This window comes from Mastigoproctus giganteus, chromosome 5, assembly GCF_048544385.1.
Source record: "Mastigoproctus giganteus isolate SK-2022 chromosome 5, ASM4854438v1, whole genome shotgun sequence".
Lineage (NCBI taxonomy): Eukaryota > Metazoa > Arthropoda > Arachnida > Uropygi > Thelyphonidae > Mastigoproctus > Mastigoproctus giganteus.
Window position 1 is genome coordinate 122,138,791 of NC_143579.1, and position 20,603 is coordinate 122,159,393.

The following is a 20,603-nucleotide window of genomic DNA, read 5'->3' on the forward strand; positions in this document are numbered from 1 at the left end:
ACGTACGACCTTCAAAGGGATTGTTGAGGCAGTACAGGCATCCAACTCAGTGACTGTGACGGATTACTGGAGGTCCTACAACATTCTTAAGTAACGTTGTGGAAAGAAATGTCACAATCATGCATGAATGGCATTTGAAGGAAATTGTGGCCTGATGCAGTGTCTTACTTTCTTGAGTTTGAGCTAGTTTCAGCAGGGGCTGAAGCCACTCGGATGGCTGAGGACTTTGGCCTTGACATGGTTGACATTATGATGTCAGTGAGTTTCTGCAAAGCCATGGTGAGACTCTTTCAAAGGAGAACTTAGAGGAGCTGGCTGCATAACTGGCTAAACAGGATTCTGCAGAGGAAGAACAGGAGATTGTGCCAATTAGTATCCACACCACAAAGACACTTCAGCTTCAAAATCAGCTTTGGCACAAATACGAACAGGCTGTGAAACTCTATTTGATAATGACCCAGACTGGGAAAGCAGCTCTTCCATCCAAAGAGCTGTAACTAACATATTGAAGCCCTACTACAATATGTTAGAGGGAAAGAGAAAGACTCAACAGACATCATTGCTGCAGTTCTTCTCTAAGGCCAAGAACCTGCAGAACCATTCGACCCTCCATCCGGCCCATACCACTAATGCCGTCCCATTACACTAATATCAAAGAACATTAATAAGAGGGGAGGGGGTGTCTGACTGTGACATTACTACATACTCCAAAGATGGCTCTACAGGAACGAAGTACTGAGTTAAATTTTTATTTTATTACTTATATTTTAATATTAAATATTATTTATATCTCATAATTATAAATTGACAACAAATATTTTATATAAAAAACACTTGTATGTTTATGGTTAAATTTGTTGGTAACATCATCAGTTGGTCCCACTGTATAGAATTTAAATACTGTCTCAATCCATCGTAGTCGCCTTTACGAAAGCAATAACCCTTCCCTTTACCCCTGATGGTACTTACCTCCTTGAGTAAATCCCACTTCAGCACACTGTGATCACTGCCACCTAGTGGTTCTTGTATCTGCAGATTCTTAATGCATGAAGAATCACTACTGATAATCAAATCAAGAGTATTGCTCCCTCTAGTTGCCTCCCGAACATGCTGATGTAGAAAACAATCATCCAATAAATCCACAAAAGCCTTGCTAGTGTGTGAGTGACCAACCCACAAATTCCAGTCAATATCTGGGAAATTAAAATCCCCCATTATAAGACTCTTTGATTTACTGGCCCACTCTATTTCCCTGTACAGTTTCTTATTATACTTATCAGAGTCATTAGGCCTATAGCACACTTCTACTCTCAATTTTGATCTCCCAATGCTTATATCACACCAAACTGACTCAACACTGCACTGTCCAGCGATGTGAACTGGCTTCACTTCCTTGTATTTTGTTTCTTAACTAATAGCATAACCCCTCCTCCCTTCCTATCCTGTCTATCTTTTCTGTAGACGTTGTACTCCCCAAATTCCAGTTCTGCATTACTTATATCTGTGTGACACCACGTCTCTGATATCCCAACAATATCCACCTTTGAGCAATACCTCAAATTCATCAAATTTATTTACCAAACTCCTAGCATTGGTGTACACGCAAGTATATATACACCTGTTCTTTTTCTTAGCTACCCTAACACAACCCATGTGTTTACTTGTACAGCAATGACTCCCAGCAGTCTCTGAAATATCCTGCATCTTATTTCCCAAGCTGCTGCTCATTCCAATAGAAGCAGTGCAAGAATCACTTTCGCCTCTGCCAGTGGTTACTGTTAATCTATTAGTCCTTGTATCCCCCCAGTCTAGCAGTTTTCCGACCCACCTAACACTGCCTCGATAGCATCAGGAAAAATTCTTGCACCCTTTCTATTTAAGTGTATCCCATCCCTGTAGAAGCAGTCTCTCCTGTTAACAAGTACAGACCAGGCTGAAAAAATTTTACTCCTTGAGCCTTGCACAATCTTTCCAGGGCCGAATTTATCAACAGGGCTCTCATCATATACTCTCTCCTATCGTGTCTGGGCAGAATTGCAGACACTTTCAAATTCAACCCTAATTCACGGCTTTTTTTCAACAGTGACCTGTACTTGTTAAGTAATTCCGCCGGTTTCCTACTCTTAATATCATTAGTGCCAACGTGTACAACTATATCACCTTTTGTGCCCTTAAAAGATGATATCTGCTCTACAACGTCATAAACCTTTGCCCCTAGCAGACATACCCTGGTTCTGGTTCACCTATCCTTTTTACAAAACATGTTTCCCGTTTCCCTGCCAGTAGAGTCGACAACAACTACTAGTTCCTTATTCTGAGCAAGAGGAAGAATCCCATCAGCATTGAGCATGCTCAAACCATTCAAGGCTTTATATACTTTCCCTCATGGTTTCAACAATTTCACTATCTGTTAATTTATGCACAGGAAGTAAAACATTATCTGCTTACACATACTTTTTTAAAACCTACTTTTCTTGAAATCTGCCACAGCAACAACTGATTTCGATAGTTTTTCTATTTCAACATCAATTTAATTTCTTATTCAATAACATTGCTTTGTGCTGGATGTTTCTCTTGGAATTAATCCTATTTTTTTTGCTGAGTTTCACAATTGTTGATTGTCTACCCAAATACTAAACTCCAAAAATGATATCAGTGTACATGTTTTATGTTAATTTATCTTCTTTGTTGAATGTCATGACCAAAGATTTGTTTTAAAACAACTTTATTAAGGAACTTTTACATTGCAAAATACTTACTGTTGTAAAATGGCAATAGAGTTGGATGGTAATATGTAACTTGAATAATGGAATCACTGGTGAAAGAAGCATTGCAGGATCATCTAGACAAGACCGCAGTTATAGGTCGGATACAGCATGGGTTTGTTAAGGGGAAGTCTTGTCTGACCAGTTTGATTGAATACTGTGATGTGATCTTAGTTGTAGTCTTTAACCTGCTTTATAATTTTTCCTGTATGCAATTCATTTGCCTTATCTAATGCAACATCATTTGCCTTCCCACAGATTATTCTTGAGGAAATTGCATGATATTCATGAAACCTGTTGGCCCATCAATGTGCACTTGAAGTATATCACATAAAAGCATTAAGGGAATCCTGTTGTCTCGAAACTTTACTGTACATGTTGGACAGACAGACATCTTATGTGGTCGAGACTCACTAATATAAGCTTGATGGGGGGTTTTCGTTTATACCATCTTCAAAGGGGAAGCAAGCACATGTCAAAGGCTGTATATATATAGCATGTTCCATTCCCAAATTTCCCTTGAAGTATATCACGTCCAATCCAAATGTGCTTGCCAATTATACTGCTTTTTTTATGAATTGAGTGAACTCTTCATAGGAATGTTACTGGAAATGAACATCCCAAAACCATGAAAATATGGCTTTGTCAATGTTGTCTTTGAGCTTTATTTAGTATATTGCAGTATTTTTTGTTAATTTTAGTTTAATTTTTAATGAGTGGTAATTTTTAAAGGTAATTGACTGGTCATCATCATCATCAGCCATTTTCAAACCACTGCAGGATGAAGTCTCTCCAGCAACTTTCCAGTTCCTTCTGTTTTGTGCAATTGCCATCTATTTATTACCCACAAACTCATGAATTTCATCTGTCCATCTCTGTTGTTGTCTTCCAGGTTTTCTCTTAGCTCCTCTTGGATACCATTCTCTTATTTTCTTAGTCCATCTGTCATCATGTCTTCGAACTATGTATCCTGCCCAAGACCATTTTAGTTCTTTAGTTTTGATAAGAATGTCCTTTACTTGAGTTTGCTGCCTAATCCATGTTTCTCTTCTTATATAACAGTCTGATTCCCAATATAATTCGTTCCATTCTTCGCTGTGTAGTTTTGGTGAGTGCCCAAGTTTCACTTCCGTAAGTCATGGTGGAGAGTATACATTGGTTCATTATTTTATGTTTCAGACAAATTGGGATATTGTTCCTCAGTATGAATGTTGAAGAAAATTAAGAATCAGAAAGCCCCAGGGGAAGATGAAGTTATTGTAGAGTTGTTAAAATTGGAAGGAAGAGACATGGCACAAAAACTGGCAACACTCTTCACAAAATGCATTAGAAAAGGTGTGATGTTTAATGAGAGGAATAATGTAATCATAGTTTTGCTGCATAAGAAAGGAGATAAATCAGAAATTGGAAATTATAGACCAATTAGCTTGTTATCCCATATCTACAACTTGTTCACAAGTGTCATTACTATCAGATTGGAAAGAATTCTTGGTGAGAATCAACCGAAAGAGCAAGCTGGCTTTAGGACAGGATTCTCAACTATGCATTAGCATTAGTAGAGGGGCATATGATGCAAGAAAGCAAGCTTATTCAGCATCAGCCAAAAAAAAAACAAAAAAAAACACACCACTCCCATTTCACCCCTCCGTTCGTTCGAAATACCTGTCCAGTTGAGCCTTAAATTTGTTTAGGCTATCAACTTCAACAACAAGTGATGGAAGTCGGTTCCACCAACCAACCACCCGCTGGCCAAAGGCAAATTTACGCACATCTATCCGACATCCGTCCTTCCTCAATTTGAATTTATGCCCTCTGAGGTGATTATTCTGAGCAAGAGGAAGAATCCCATTGGCATTGAGCATGCTCAAACCATTCAAAGCCTTATACACCTCTATCAGATCACCTTGCCGGTGCCTAGTCTCCAGACTCTGTAATTTGCAAAACTTAAGCCTTTCTTCGTAAGAGCAACCCTTTGTTCCATTCACTAATCTTGTTGCCCTTCTCTGTACCCGTTCCAGCAGCTCTACATCCTTCTTGAAATGAAGCTTCCAGACCTGTATACAGTACTCAAGATGTGGCCTAACCATTGCCTTATACAATGGAATAATCACCTCCTTATCCCTGCTAGAAAAATTCCTGTATATCATTGACAAGACACCATGAGCTACTCTTGCAGCTCGTCTGCACTGCTCAGAGAAGTTCATATCTGCCTGCACAATTACTCCCAGGTCCTTTTCATTCTCCACCACTGTCAGTGTAGTACCACAGAGTTGATACGTTGCTCTGGGGTTACTGTTTCCCATATGTAGTACTTTACATTTGTCAATGTTAAACTTCATTTGCCACCTCTCAGCCTATCTGTTCAACCTTTCCAGATCCTGTTGCAGCAGCATAGCGTCAGTAGTGTCCTTAACAACCCTGCCAACCTTTGTATCATCTGCAAACTTGGACATTAAACTTGATATACCATCATCAATATCATTCATAAACACCGAAAACAACAATGGACCCAGCACTGAACCCTGAGGAACTCCACTAATAACATTAGTCCACGTTGAGCAGTGTCCATTGATTACCACTCTCTGTCTTCTTCCACTCAACCATCCCCTTATCCATAGCAGCAATTTGCCTCCAATGCCACACTGCTCCAATTTGTGCAGCAGTCTTCCATGTGCAACAGTATCAAAAGCCTTTCTAAGATCCAAATATATAATATCAAAGTTATTCCCTGCATCCAGTTCTTTTGTGACTACATCATGGTATCCAATCAAATTGGTCAGGCAAGACCTGCCCTTAACAAAACCATGCTGCGTCTGAGCTATAACTGAATTCTTGTCTAGATGATCCTGCAGTGCTTCTTTAACTAGTGCCTCCATTAATTTTCCTGGAACAGAAGTTAAACTAACAGGTCTATAATTACTTGTGTCAGCCTTTGATCCTCCTTTGTGAATTGGGGTTACATTTGCACACCTCCAGTCTATGGGTACCTCCCCTGAGTCCAAAGAAGCTGTCATAATTATGGTTAGGGGGTTTGCTTACTTCCTTTGCTGCCTCCTTTAATATAACTGGATAGATCCCATCCACCCCAGGTGCCTTTTTTATGTTTATCCTCAACAATCTCTCCTCCACTTTCCTCTCAGTTATTACAAAATCATCTAGCTCACTGCCAATGTGTACTTTACCTACGTCATTCTCCTTCCTGAATAACTCCTCGTGCGTGAATGTAGATGCAAAATACTCGTTTAGATTGTTAGCCACCTGAGCAGGATCCTCAACTGTTGAACCATCAATATCCAGTGGACCAATCTGATTCATCCCTTTCCTTCTTGAGTTTAAATAGGTAAAGAACTCTTTTCTGTTTTTCTTTGCATTCTTTGCCAAAGATTTTTTGTAGTCTGCCTTTGCCTGACTAATCTCCTTTGTGACTTGGTTACAGGCCAACTTATATCTATCATTGGCTTCCATGTCGCCCATTAATTTGTATGTATTCCATGCATTTTTCTTCTCTGCCACATGTCTCATTAGTTCATCTGACAACCATTTAGGCCTAAACCTTGAACAATATTAATTAGTTGGTATGTAAAGCCTGGTAGCTTCCAAGATTAGTTCCTTGAATGCTTCCCATTTTGAGTTTGCTGTTGGTAACATCATCAGTTGGTCCCACTGTATAGAATTTAAATACTGTCTCAGACCATCATAGTCGCCTTTACGAAAACAAAAACCCTTCCCTTTACCTGTAATAGTAGGTACCTCCTTGAATAAATTCCACTTCAACACACTGTGATCACTGCCACCTAGTGGTTCATTTATCTGCAGATTCTTAATGCATGAAGAATCACTACTGATAATCAGATCAAGAGTATTGCTCCCTCTTGTTGCCTCACGAACATGCTGATGTAGAATACAATCATCCAATAAATCCACAAAAGCCTGGCTAGTGTGTGAGTGACCAACCGACAAATTCCAGTCAATATCTGGGAAATTAAAATCCCCCATTATAAGACTCTCTGATTTACTGGCCCACTCCATTTCCCTGTACAATATCTTATTATACTCTTCAGAGTCATTAGGCCTATAGCACACTCCTACTCTCAATTTTGATTTCCCTGTGCTTATGTCACACCAAACTGACTCGACACTGCCCTGTCCATCGATGTCGACTGGCTTCACTTCCTTCCTTGGATTTTATGTGTTTCTTAACTAATAGCATAACCCCTCCTCCCCTCCTGTCCTGTCTATCCTTCCTATACACATTGTATTCCCCAAATTCCAGTTCCGCACTCCTTATATCTGTGTGACACCACGTCTCTGATATCCCAACAATATCTGCCTTTGATGTTTTGAGCAATACCTCAAATTGATCAAATTTATTTACCAAACTCCTAGCATTGGTGTACACGCAAGTATACATGCACCTGTTCTTTTTCTTAGCTACCCTAACACAACCCATGTGTTTACTTGTACGGCAATGACTCCTAGCAGTCTCTGAAATATCCTGAATCTTGTTTTTCAGGCTTCTGCTCATTCCAGTAGGAGCAGTGCAAGAATCACTTCCACTTCTACCAGTGGCTACTGTTGATCTGTCCTTGTATCCCCCCAATCTAGCAGTTTTCTGACCCACCTAACACTGCCTCGATAGCATCAGCAAACATTCTTGCACCCTTTCTATTTAAGTGTATCCCATCCCTGTAGAAGCAGTCTCTCCTGTTAACAAGTACAGACCAGGCTGAAAAAAATTCTACACCTTGAGCCTTGCACAATCCCTCCAGGGATTGTGCAAGGCTCAAGGTGTAGAATTGGAGAATTGGAGAATCGCCCCCCCCTCAGTTCTCCCCCGTGTCACAGCACTCCTGCCACTTTGAGCCCGTTGCTTTGCTGCTCTAGTTTGGGGCATGATACTTTAAATTAATAAAATCAATAAATTAAATTAATTAAATGTCAATACTACGCTATCTAATAGAAACAGTGAAGCGTAATACTCTATAAATTATACATTAGAGCTACCTAACTACCTCAATTAAAAATTTGAATTCCCTACCACTATATACAAAAACAATGACTGCAATCGAACGAAATAACGGTTATTAAGTATTATGTATATCTACAAAAACTGTTTATCTAAATTAAAATAAAAATAACCAGCGTAACTATAACTATAAGACTACGTATTAAGTACAATATAAAATAACAATTATGTAAATAAAAAGGCAAACACTTATCGTTTTTTTTCGGAGCCTGCAACTGACAGCTGTGTTTTTGTGGTGGAAGTGCTATTGCTGCTTGTAGAGAATTCCTTCAATGGTTTCCTAACTGCAGAATACAGGATTCAAGAGCGTTTACACCAAAGTGGTACGGTTCTCAGCACTCACTTCTTCTGAATGTGCAAATGAACAAAATGTGGATGAAATAGAACACATTCTTCAGTCGGTAGAGCTTAATCCTACTATTAGCACACGAAGAATTTCTACGCGTATCAGTGTTCCACAGACACTGTATGGCAAACATTACGGCTTGTATCCATTTCACATACAGTGGGTGCAACACCTTGAACCAGGAGACGACACCCAGTCATTGGAATTTTGTCGGTGGGTAAATGCTAATTGTCGATTAATTCCATTAATACTGTTCAGTGATGAGGCTACTTTCACCCATGATTGTATCAACAATACTCGTAACTCTCATAGGTGGCCAAACAAAAATCCACATGCCACCGTAGAAACAAAATTTCAACATCGCTTTTCTGTAAATGTGTGATGCGGTATCATCGACAATCAGCTGATTGGGCCTGTTATGATACAAAATTGTCTTACAGGGCCTATTTACCTAGAATTACTGCATAATGGACTTCTACTACTATTGGAGGATGTTCCCTTGGCTACAAGGATTGGTATGTACTTTCAGCATGATGAGCTCCTGCACACTTTATATTCGTCTGGTGGTACAATATCTAAATCAAATTTTCCATGAACGATGGATCGGCCGTGGTTCATTGGCCACCAAGGTTTCCAGACCTCACTCTGTTAGATTTTTGTTTGTTGGGATGGATGAAAAGCTCAGTATACAATAAATGAAAAGGTTAATACAAGAGAAATTTCTCGCTTGCATTTTGGATGCTGCTGCTGTCGCCCTCATAAAGGAATGCCAAGACGACCTCAGAAGAATAACACGTCATATTACCACAAGAGTTGCTAAGTGCATTGAGGTTGGTGGTGGGATTTTCAAACATTTATTGTGAACTGTAAAAAATTTGTCAGTTGTGTTTTGTATCATTCAAAAAGTCAGTAAATACAAATAATAAGTAATTTGTCATTCTTTAATACCTCTCATAATGGCTTTGTGCACTCCAGTTTCAAACAGCCATATTTCCGTATCCATTGAGAATTGAGCACATGTTTATATGAACTTTTTTTACTTAGAATAATCAATACTATAACCTCCCAAAATATTTACTGTTCTGAATCACTCTGTATATATGCATGTTTCTCTGTGTGTGTGTATATAAACACTGAGTTTCCTGAAAAGAAAATTCAAAGTTTTATGTTTAAAACAACTCAACTTTATTCTTTTACATAAATATATGATAATAATAATAATTTTATTTATCATCAGTTTGCTATACATGGAACGAATAATTTGACCAGTTCCAGAAGTCCGTTTCGTGGAACCCAGTTTAGGAAACGCTGCACTAAAGAAAATTCAAACTGGAGTCTCGGCAGAGACCCAGGTTGAATTTTCGAAATATATTTTATGATAAAGACAGATGGAATACAATGAGTATGTCTGCCAGGTCAAAAAAGATGATGCGAACCAGATATCACCTTTTAAGGGTATTTTAATTTTCATTCTCAAACTGATGACTTGGCTAAGAAATATAATGTCATGCTGAAAAAATGTTCATCAGACGAGACAGAATGTTATTTTGTCTGCAATTTTTCCCAGACATGATAGGAGGGAATATATAGTGAAAACATTTTGGATTAACTCAGACTTAAGGGACTGTGCAAGGTTTATGGGTGAAAATTTTCTCAGTGTGGTCTGCTTTAATTAATAGAAGAAATTTGTTTTGTTAAGATGGAATTGAACATAGGTGGTTTAAGAGTTTTTGCTAGTAGTAGTTTCCCTGTACTTTAAGGGTACAGGGAAACTACTAATTTTGGGGGGGGGGGGGTTAGAGAAGCCATTGGAAGGATGCAGGTTAATGACATAAGCCAAAAAATCTCACCTGCATCCTTCCTTTAAGTACTTGTGTGTGACCTTTAATTAACTTATGCACAGAAAGAAATGTTGAAACAAGTTCAAAAATTCTAAGCAGTCATATATCACTAAGATTTTTGCATTTAAGCAACTTATCAGGTTTGCGTAAAGCTGAAAACATGCAAGGTTTATGTAGTAATGCCAGAGACACGATTATCCAGAGATATGAGATGAAGAATTTAATTAATAATGAGAAATAAAGTATTTAGGAGGGGATCTAGAGGTGCATAAGACACTAAAATAAATCAGTAAAATGAACAAGGGAAGTATATTTTCCCTGGCAAAAGAAAAAAGAACCGAGGGCATAAATACAAAATTTTGGAGAGTAACAAAAGACTGTTCATGGTGTTTACCTTTCAGCAGCATGTTATAGACTATTGGAATGAATTGCTTGCACCAGTGGGCAAGGTTGGATAATTTGATAAATTTCAAAGCAGAATTGGACAGGAACTTCTTGGTCATGGGTAAGGTGTGAATGATTTTTTTTTTTTTTCCCCTTCTATTTTGGCAAATGCAGAAAAAGCGTGCTTCCTTGCATCATTTAGCCTTTAGTGCATCCTGTTTCGCAGGTCTCCAATCTGCTTTATTTTCTTTTTTGAGCACAATCCTTCAGGAATGTAGAGGGAGCAATATCATTTTTTCCCCCTGCCATGTCTCCTTTTCATACCAGAATCTACAGCTTTCTGAACTTCCTGTTTTTCTCTTGAAGTGGAATCTGTTGGTGTTATTCCTTTTCTAGTCGTATGCAATCTGCTTGACGTCATAGTTGAAGGATTTTGGACGCCACTGAAGAAAAATAAAAATACTTTTTGAAAAAACAATTAACAAAAACCTAAATTTAAATTAACTAAGAATCAAACCCTCAAGAGATGGTTCATTGACTGCTTTTAACTTTCCATTCTCACAATTCTGTTGCTGAAAATTCTGAGTTATATGCTCTAAACCAGTGTTTCCCAACCTTTTTTTTACCATGCCCCACCTAAGTCTTTCTAAAATTCTGATGCCCCCTATGTAACGTTGGGAAACACCGATATACATATTTTTTATATTCAAAAATTGAATTATTCCCTAAATGAAGCCTAATTACAACTTGTTCAGGACACAAAACTTAGGTTTTAGGAAGAAATCATTAGGAAATTATTAAGAAAAAAACAGTAAGTAAATTTTCAAAACATATAATGGACAACTAAAATTCAAGTACAAAATAATTTATATGAAAGATTTTTTTATAATATTTTAATTTTTAGTAATTATTATTTAATTGTTTAATAATTTCAACATTCCATGTGAAGTCACTTCTAGATGAGTGCACTAAATTTAGTGAGACCCTTGTGCTTGATGCTTGCCGCAGAGAGATTTTATATTGGGCTCCAATTTAGTCAGCTTCAGTCTCAAGTCTCCCCGTTTTGTGATATCCAGTCGATTTCTTTTCTTTAGGAACAAATCATTTATGGCACTAAATCCACATTCAGCTAAATATGAAGATGGAAACGGTAACAATAGCTCTCTTGCAAAGTTGGTTGAATTTGGGTATTTAATTTCTGTTTCATCACAAAGCCATGCCATCGCTCCTTTTATATTGAATAAAGTTTTAACTGACTCATCATTTTGCATTTCTGAGAGTTCTTCTTGGTACTGCATTGATACATCAGACAAATCCACTAACATTGGTTGCATCATCCAGGTTGGAAAATCAATTTGTTTTAAATCAGAAAACCTTTCTTTTAAATCAGCGGACAGAATTTTCAGATGATCGACAATAACAAGTACAGCGGTATCAGTCACTTCACATTTTTGCAGCCAACGAAACTGTTCAAAATTTTTGTTACAAATATATTTTTGACATAATTCAATAAATGTAATGAAACCAAATATCTTCGCTTTTGCATCGACGAGAGTTTTATTTGTTCCTTGAAGTTGTTTATTTAATATATTTAGTTTTTCAAAGATATCGGCTAAATAACTCACAAATGCTTTACCATCGACCGTTAACAGATGCTTCATTTCAGGTTTGTCACTTAAAAAGTCACTAATAGTATCAAATAGTTCCATGAATCTTTTCAAGCAGTTCCCTTTCGAGAGCCACCTTACTTCAGTGTGAAGTAAAAGTCTCACATGGTCTCCATTTTGTTCTTCACAAAAAAGCTTGAAGAGACGCTCACATTTGGCATTAGCTTTAATAGCATTGACACATTTTATAACTGATTTTAGTACTTCATGAAGAACAGGCGAAATATTTTTAGCTACCAAGTTTTCCCTATGAATAACACAATGCACAAGAAACATTTCTGGATTCTCATCTTTCATCAATTTTAAGCAGCCATTTTTCTTGCCCATCATATTAGGAGCACCATCTGAAGCGCAAGATGTTATATTTTTCATTGGTATATTATTGTCATCTAAGTAATTTTTTAGCTTATTATATATATCTTTGGAGGTAGTGGTGCTCTCTAATGATTTACAGAATAACATTTCTTCAGCAAAATTACCTTTATCAATATATCTCACATAAGTTATCAGTACGGCTTCACTGTCTCTCAAAGTTGATTCATCCATTTGCACTGAGAATTTTCTTGTTTTCAGCTTTCCAACAAGTTGTATTTCAATATCTTCACTCATTTCATCTATTCTTCTGCTAACAGTATTGTTATTGAGTGGCATAGCTTTCACGTCTTTGTCATCTTTTTCCAGAACTGTTTTAAGAAATGCTGATATTGATGGTTTGATTAAATTCTCTCCTATAGTATGATTTTTCCCAGATTTAGCAATGAGTAAAGAAATTTCATAACTAGCCTCAAGAGTACGATTGACAGTTGCAGTATGAGCAATAAACAGAGACTTTAATGTTGCTCTTTTTTCAAAATTCTTCTTTAAAGTTTGAAAGTAATCTAAATCTGAATTTACATGAGCATTATGTTTCGCCTTCAAATGCGCCTCAAGACGACCTCGCTTCATTGATTCGTTGGTCAAGCATTGTTGGCATAAAAGACAAAAAGGTGACCTTTGATCGTGGATAGCGGGTATGAAACCAAATTTTAAGTATTCCTCTGAATACTGACAAACTTTTTTTTTTTACTTGCACTACTCATTTTACTGCGCAACTGAAAGAAATAAATATAAGATAAATCAAAAACTAAAAATAAACTATGCATTAAAGTTAATTTAATTTTATTTTAATATATCAAAATTAATTATTAGTACGCTTTTTGAATGAATAAATCGCACGAATTACTGAATTCGGGCTATTAAATCTGTGGGCTCTGTGAACAAGCAGATAAGTCTAATTTGTCAAAAATGAGATAAGTGCACTATAATAAAGTATTTATTATTTACTATTATGTGACACGCAGCTATCTTCGTTATTGTAGTTTTAGCGTGAGTAATAAATATTTGTATATTCGAATATATGCGTGTTTATATGAGAGTGTGAAGTTTATTTTTCCTCTCCTGCAAATTCGAGTTTTTGGACTTATTTGCTTATTTACTGAGACCACAGAAATACATATATGAAAAATACATACCATTGTATATCACGGTTCTTCATTAATAATAATTCTGTGCGTGGACAAAGTAATTTTTATTTTAATCTGAGATCGTCAAACCTATCCAAATGTACAGTCACGATGCCCAAACGAGCGTTTGTATGAAAGGAATTACCTATTTCATATAACATGCTGAGTTTGCGGTAGGCTACAGTAGACAACCACTTTGCTTGCACATTGCATATGCCATAAGCAATCGTCCAATACAGTATGTACTATTCCTTCACTAGGCATAGTAAGCAATACTCTCCGAGCAAACTGTAGTTGATATTACTCCAAACTTTCAAGTGCAGCTCTATAGAAAGTACAACATTTAACGAATGCTTATTTAAAATTGAGATACCAACAATTCTCCTTTTGTACAAGTTAAATCATAGTAGGCGGTTGTTTTAAACTCTAGACGAGCAATTTTTGAATTGCCCCCCTGAACAATCAAATTGCCCCCATGTGGGGCGTGGGACCCACGTTGGGAAACACTGCTCTAAACTGTAAAGATATGCTTATTTGTACATTTTTCAATGTATAATAACAAAAGGCCGGCTGGCTGGCTGGAACCAACAGACTCTTTTGCAATGTTGCTGTGTTAAATTGAAATGCACTTCAGTGTTTATTCATTCCTGTGATAATTAACCATTATAACTTTTGCAAAAAGTTTCTCCTCTTCCCATAAACTCATTTTATACACTGATGGATTTCAAAAATAATTTGTTGTACTGAATTTTTCATAATAATAATTAATTTTGTTCAAATGAGATTTATAAAGTCCTTAGTAATAAGAAACATTTAGGTGGGACCTGGAAATAATTTTTGTTTTAGTAAAATTTTTGTTAAAGCGATATTTGTTTAATGGGGTTTTACTGTATTATCAGCTCTTGGTGCACACTTTTTTTTTCTTTTTTCTTTTGACACTAGAAATGAAAATTTGGTTAAAGTCATATTTGATAGATCTACTTTTGAGATTGAAAATGGAGGAAAAAAACAACAACCCTACTTTAAACATTAAATTTTGGGAAACCAAGATGTCTAGTTATGATTATGATCAAGTGGTTTTATTTTTGCATTTATACTCTAGAACAGACACAGGGTCAGAGATATTTATAAGACAGACTATAGGTGTATATGGCAGATGATTGGAAACTATTTAATCAGCTTTTTAATACTAATAATATTCAAGACTCTGTAATGAGAAAGGTTCCTACTTATTAGTTGAGGCATATGATGCAAAAAAGCAAGCTTATACAGCATCAGCCAAAAAAAAAAAACACGTCATTTCATTGATCCGGTCACTCAATGTTTGTCTAGTTCAGCCTCCTTAAATTTATTTAAGCTATAAACTTCCACAACAACAGATGGAAGTCTGTTCCAGCAATCAACTACCTGCTGGCTAAAGGCAAGGTTCCGCACATTTATTCTACAACCATCTTTCCTCAATTTGAATCCATGCCCCCTCAGGTTCTTAATCTGAGCAAGCGGAAGTATGCCGTCAGCATTGAGCTTGCTCAAACCGTTCAAGGACTTATACATCTCAATCAGATCACCTTGCAGGTGGTTAGTCTCCAGATGCTGCAACTGACAGAATTTAAGCCTCTTCGGGTAAGAGAACCCCTTTGTTCCTCTCACCAATCTTGTTGCCCTTCTCTGTACTCGTTCTAGCAACTCTACATCCTTCCTAAAATGAGGCCTCCAGACTTGTATACAGTACTCAAGGTTTGGCCTGACCATTGCCTTATACAAAGGGATAATCACTTCCTTGTCTCTGCTAGCAAAATTCCTATATATCATTGACAAAACTCCATGACCTGCTCTGGCAGCCCATCTGCACTGCTCAAAGAATTTCATATCTGACTGTATAATTACTCCCACGTCTTTTTCATTCTCCACCTCCCTGAGTGTAGTTCCACGCAGTTTGTACATTTCTCTTGGGTTACTGCTATCCATATGCAGTACTTTGCATTTGTCAATGTTAAACTTCAGTTGCCACTTCTCGGCCCATCTGCCTAACTTTTCTAGATACTGTTGCAGTAGCATACCGTTTTTACTGTCATTAACAACCCTGCCAACCTTTGTATCATCTGCAAACTTGGACATTAAGCCTGATATACTTTCATCGATATCATTGATAAATACACAAAACAACAATGGGCCCAGCACTGAACCCTAGAGAACTCTGCTAATAACTTTAGTCCATGTAGAGCAGTGTCCTTTTATTACCACTCTCTGCCATTTCCCACTCAACCATCCCTTTATCCATTGCAATAACTTGCCCTCAATGCCATACCACTCCAATTTGTACAGCAGTGTTCCATATGCAACAGTATAAAAAGCTTTCCTGAAATCCAAGTATATGATATCAGAAATATTTTTTTCATCCAGTTCCTTTGTGACCACATTGTAGTATCCAGTCAAATTGGTCAGACAAGACTTTCCCTTAACAAACCCATGCTGCATCTGAATTATTGCTGCAGTCTTGTCTAGATGATCCTGCAATGCATTTTTAACCAGTGACTCCATTATTTTCCCCGGAACAGAAGTTAAACTAACAGGTCTATGATTATTTGTGTCACCCTTTGTGAATTGGGGATACATTTGCAAATCTACAGTAGTCGAACCATCTATGTTAAGTGGACCAATCTGATCCATCCCCTTCCTTCTAGAGTTTACATAAGTAAAGAACTCTGCTGCTTTTCTTTCCACCCTTTTCTGAAGATTTTTCATAATCACCCTTCACCTGCCTAACCACCTTTGTGACTTGATTACAGACTAGCTTATATCTGCCTTAGGCTTCAATGTGCCTGATAATTTATATGCATCCCGTGAATTTTTATATGCTCTTATAATTATGGCTAAGGATTTGCTTACTTCCCTTGCTGCCTCCATTATAACTGGATAGATTCCATCTGCCCCAGGTGCCTTTTTTTATGTTTAACTTCAACAATTTCTACTCCACTTTGCTCTCAGTTATTACAAAATCACTTATCTCCCTGATAGAGTTTGATAAACTTCTGGCATTTCCCTCCTTGAATAACTCCTCATGTGTGAATGTAGATGCAAACTACTCATTCATTTTATCAGCTACTTGAGCAGGATCATCAACAGATCCTGATGATCCTGCTCGATATCCATCGATATCAAGTGGACCAATCTGATTGATCCCCTTCCTTCTAGAGTTTACATAAATAAAGAACTCTGCTGCTTTTCTTTCCACCCTTTGCCAAAGATTTCTCGTAATCTACCTTCACCTGCCTAACCACCTTTGTGACTTGATTACAGACTAGCTTATATCTGCCTTAGGCTTCAATGTGCCTGATAATTTATATGCATCCTGTGCATTTTTCTTCTCTTACGAGCCTCATTAATTCATCTGACCTCCATTTAGGCCTGAACCTTGAACAGTATTTCTTAGTTGGTATGAAAAGCCTAGAAGCCTTCAAGGAATTAATCTTGGAATTAGAATTCCATTTAGAACTCACTGTTTGTAATGTCATCAGTTGATCCCACTATATAGAATTTAACAACTGTCTGAGACCACTGTAGTCACCTTTATGAAAACAAAAACCCTTCCCTTTATCCTTGATGGTAGTTATATCTTTAAGTAATTCCCACATCAGTACACTGTGATCACTGTCACCTAGTGGTTCCTTTATCTGCAAGTTCTTAATGCATGAATAATCACTGCTGATAATCAGATGAAGGGTATTATTCCCCATGGCTGCCTCTTGAACATGTTGCTGTAGAAAACAATTCTCCAATAAATCCTCAAAAATCTTGCTAGCATGCAAGTGACAAATCCACAAATTCCAGTCAATATCTGGAAAGTTAAAATCCCCCATTACAAGATGTTCTGATTTCTTGGCCCATTCTATTTCTCTGCACAACTGTTCATTGTACTCATCGGAGTCATTAGGCCTATAATATACTCCTACTGTCCAGTGTTTATGTCACCAAACAGACTCCACATTGCACTGTCCACCCGTTTCAACTGGATGCACTTCCTTTGATTGTGTTTCTTAACTAACATCATAACCCTTCCTACCCTGTTTGTTCCTTCTGTACACATTGTACTCCCCAAATTCTAATTCTGCACTGCTTATATCTGTGAGACACCATGTCTCTGATATCCCAACAATATCTGCCTTTGATGTCTTGATCAGCACTTCAAATTAATCTATTTTATTTACTATACTTCTAGCATTAGTGTACATGCCAGTATATGTACACTTGTTCTTACTCTTAGTTTCCCTGACACAGACCATGTATTTACTTGTTCCACGATGACTCCTAGCAGTTCTTGAAATCCCCAGCAACTATCTCTCTAGGCTGCTGCTCATTACAATAGAAGCAGTGCAAGAATCACTTTTGCCTCTGCCTGCAGCTACCATTAATCTTTTAGTCTGTATATCCCCCCCCCCATTCTAGCAGTTTTCCAACCCACCTAACACTGCCTTAATAGCATCAGCAAATATTCTTGCACCTTTTCTATTTAAGTGTATGCCATCCCTGTAGAAGCAGTCTCTCTTGTTAGCAAGCACAGACCATGCTGAAAAAAATTCTACCCCATGATCCTTGCTCAATCTCTCCAGGGCCGAATTGATTGACAAGGCTCTCATCATATACTCCCTCCTATTGTGTTTGGGCAGAATTGCATACACTTTCAAATTTAACCATAACTCACGACTTTGTTCTAGCATTGACCTGTACTTGTTAAGTAAATCTGCAGATCCCTTACTATTAAGGTCATTAGTGCCAACATGTACAAGAATATCACCTTTTGTGCCCTTAAAAGATACCTACCCTACAACATCATCAACTTTTGCCCCTCATAGAGATATCCTGGTCCTGTTCCACCTATCCTTTTTGCATAATATATTCCCTGTCTCCCTGACAATAGAGTCACTGACAATAACTAGTTCCTGTGGGATCAGCACTAGGAGAACACTGTATTTATAATTTTGCAGAATTTGTGAAACGGCTTCCCCACTCTTTTAAGAAATGCCGTTACTGGGTCAAGTCCCATACAAAAGATTTTTCCCCTGAATTTTCACTGTTGATATTAAAGTAGAAATAATCATATCAATATGCTTTTCAGGCAAAAAAAATTAGCATCTTAACCAAAAATAAAATGGGAGACCTTTTGATCTTCTATTTTACATATGCGTGAGGTGAAAAAACACAAAACTTAATCCAGCAATTGCCTTTGCACGCCCATTCTATAATCCATTTTTGCTTGCATAAAGAATTATTATCCAATTCTTGAATAAAAAATTTTTATCCAAGAATTCAAATGTTATCAGATTATTTGATTATGAGATGAAAATGTTGATTTAAAATTCCAGTGTTAATATAATTTTTAAGTGGAGAATTACTGTGATTTTGAACTATAGAATTTGAATGTGATTTTTCAGGATCGGGCAGTGACATGTAACATCACAACAAGCCCTCTGGAAAATATTCGGTTTCCTCTTGAACAACAACTTTTGGATATTATGAGAACAGCAGAAAACCCAGATTATAAAGGTGGGCATATTTTTGTACACTTGTCAGTGCCATTTATGTATCATAAGTGAATTGAAACAAATTATGCACACCTTTACAAGACAAACTATTAAAATTATATAACAGTGTACATAAAAATATTTCGTACACGTTGGAAGTATACATGCATACATCTAACTGTAATGGTGCTTATGAGATAGGAAATGTAGTCATTCTCTGTTATTAAACACAAAAATTTATATATAGGCAGTTCCTGGGCTTAAGAGTTTTTTTTTTTTTTTTTTGAGTATGAACAAAATCGTAAATATGAACATTGCAATAAATAAATGCTAATTATAAATGCATGAATAAATACGGAATTTCAAACCACGTACATAGCTATACAATACAGTATTACTGTGTATAGTGTTATATACAATACAGTATTACTGTGTATAGTGTTATATACAATACAGTACTACTACAACAAAAAACTCATACAAAATGAAACAGAAGAAGTTGTTAATATTGCTAACTGATCGCAGCTTGAGGTTTCTAAAACTGACATCACTGATCTGCTTTAAGCACAAAATTGGAGAGCTTACAAATGGAGGCCACCTTGAAATGGCAAAATGTGAAGAAGCTGAGGAAAAAGAAGATTTAATAGATGAAATTCCTGTTCATTCCTTCACCGTCAAGGGTCTTGAAGAAGCTATTCAACGCATAGGAAAAGCAATTGAGATTTTTGAGTGACAAGGTTCAAATTTCAAGTGCACTAGAAACGTTGTTACAGATTTTATTAAATGCTTATGCATGCTATTGTGAAATTTATATAGAAAAGAGAGAAGACTGTCTTGGAAACACTCTTGAAGCATTTCTGAAGAAGTGCATCCTTTTCCAACAAACCAGCAACGAGTGCCCAGCTAACAACGAGTGATGAACCATCAGTGAATGCACATTTAGTCGATAATGAAAAATAAACATTCTTTAACATTTGTATGACATAATTTCTTTATTATTATAATTTGCTTGATTTTAAAGGCTGTGTTTTCATTTCTTTGGACAAATAAATCATTGTTTAAGCATAAACTACTGTTTTGTGACCTTTATTTAACATTACTATGGTCAAATTTCATTGTTCAGAATGTAACTTCTGTTTCTAACCTTACGTCTATGGGAAATAAATTTCTGCTTTACAACTTTTTGCTTTACGAGCGCGCAGTAGGAACAAATTAACTCGTAAGTTGGGAACAACCTGTATATTATATTAGTAAGGTTAGATGTTGCAAGGAAGCAGACTTTTTCTGCATCACCAAAAAATAATAAAAATAAAATAAATAAATAAAAATAGAATATTCTTGCTATTCCCACTCCCACAAGGTAACCATCCAGTTCTACTTTCAAACCTAGCCAGGTTCACTGCCTTTGCCACAAGGCAGTGAACAAGGCATTCTAGTGTTAATCAACATGTTATTCATAGGTTCCTGACATCCAGTCTTCTGTTATTCCCCTAAGATTTTGTTTGTGCTCCATGGTTTTTGTTTCATCTGCAAGAGAGAACAGACCTTCC

General features: G+C 36.9%; 1 protein-coding gene across 2 annotated transcripts in view; it reads left to right on the forward strand.

Moving 5' to 3' along the window:
- The window catches only part of LOC150085672 (cytoplasmic polyadenylation element-binding protein 2-like), a 309,051-nt gene that overhangs the window by 44,597 nt on the left and 243,851 nt on the right, over window positions 1–20,603 (forward strand). For both annotated transcript variants that reach the window (XM_090374177.1, XM_090374178.1), the window contains exon 2: window positions 18,964–19,075. In XM_090374177.1, coding sequence (XP_090230303.1) covers window positions 18,964–19,075 — 112 coding nt within the window. The remainder of the gene's footprint in view (window positions 1–18,963; window positions 19,076–20,603) is intronic.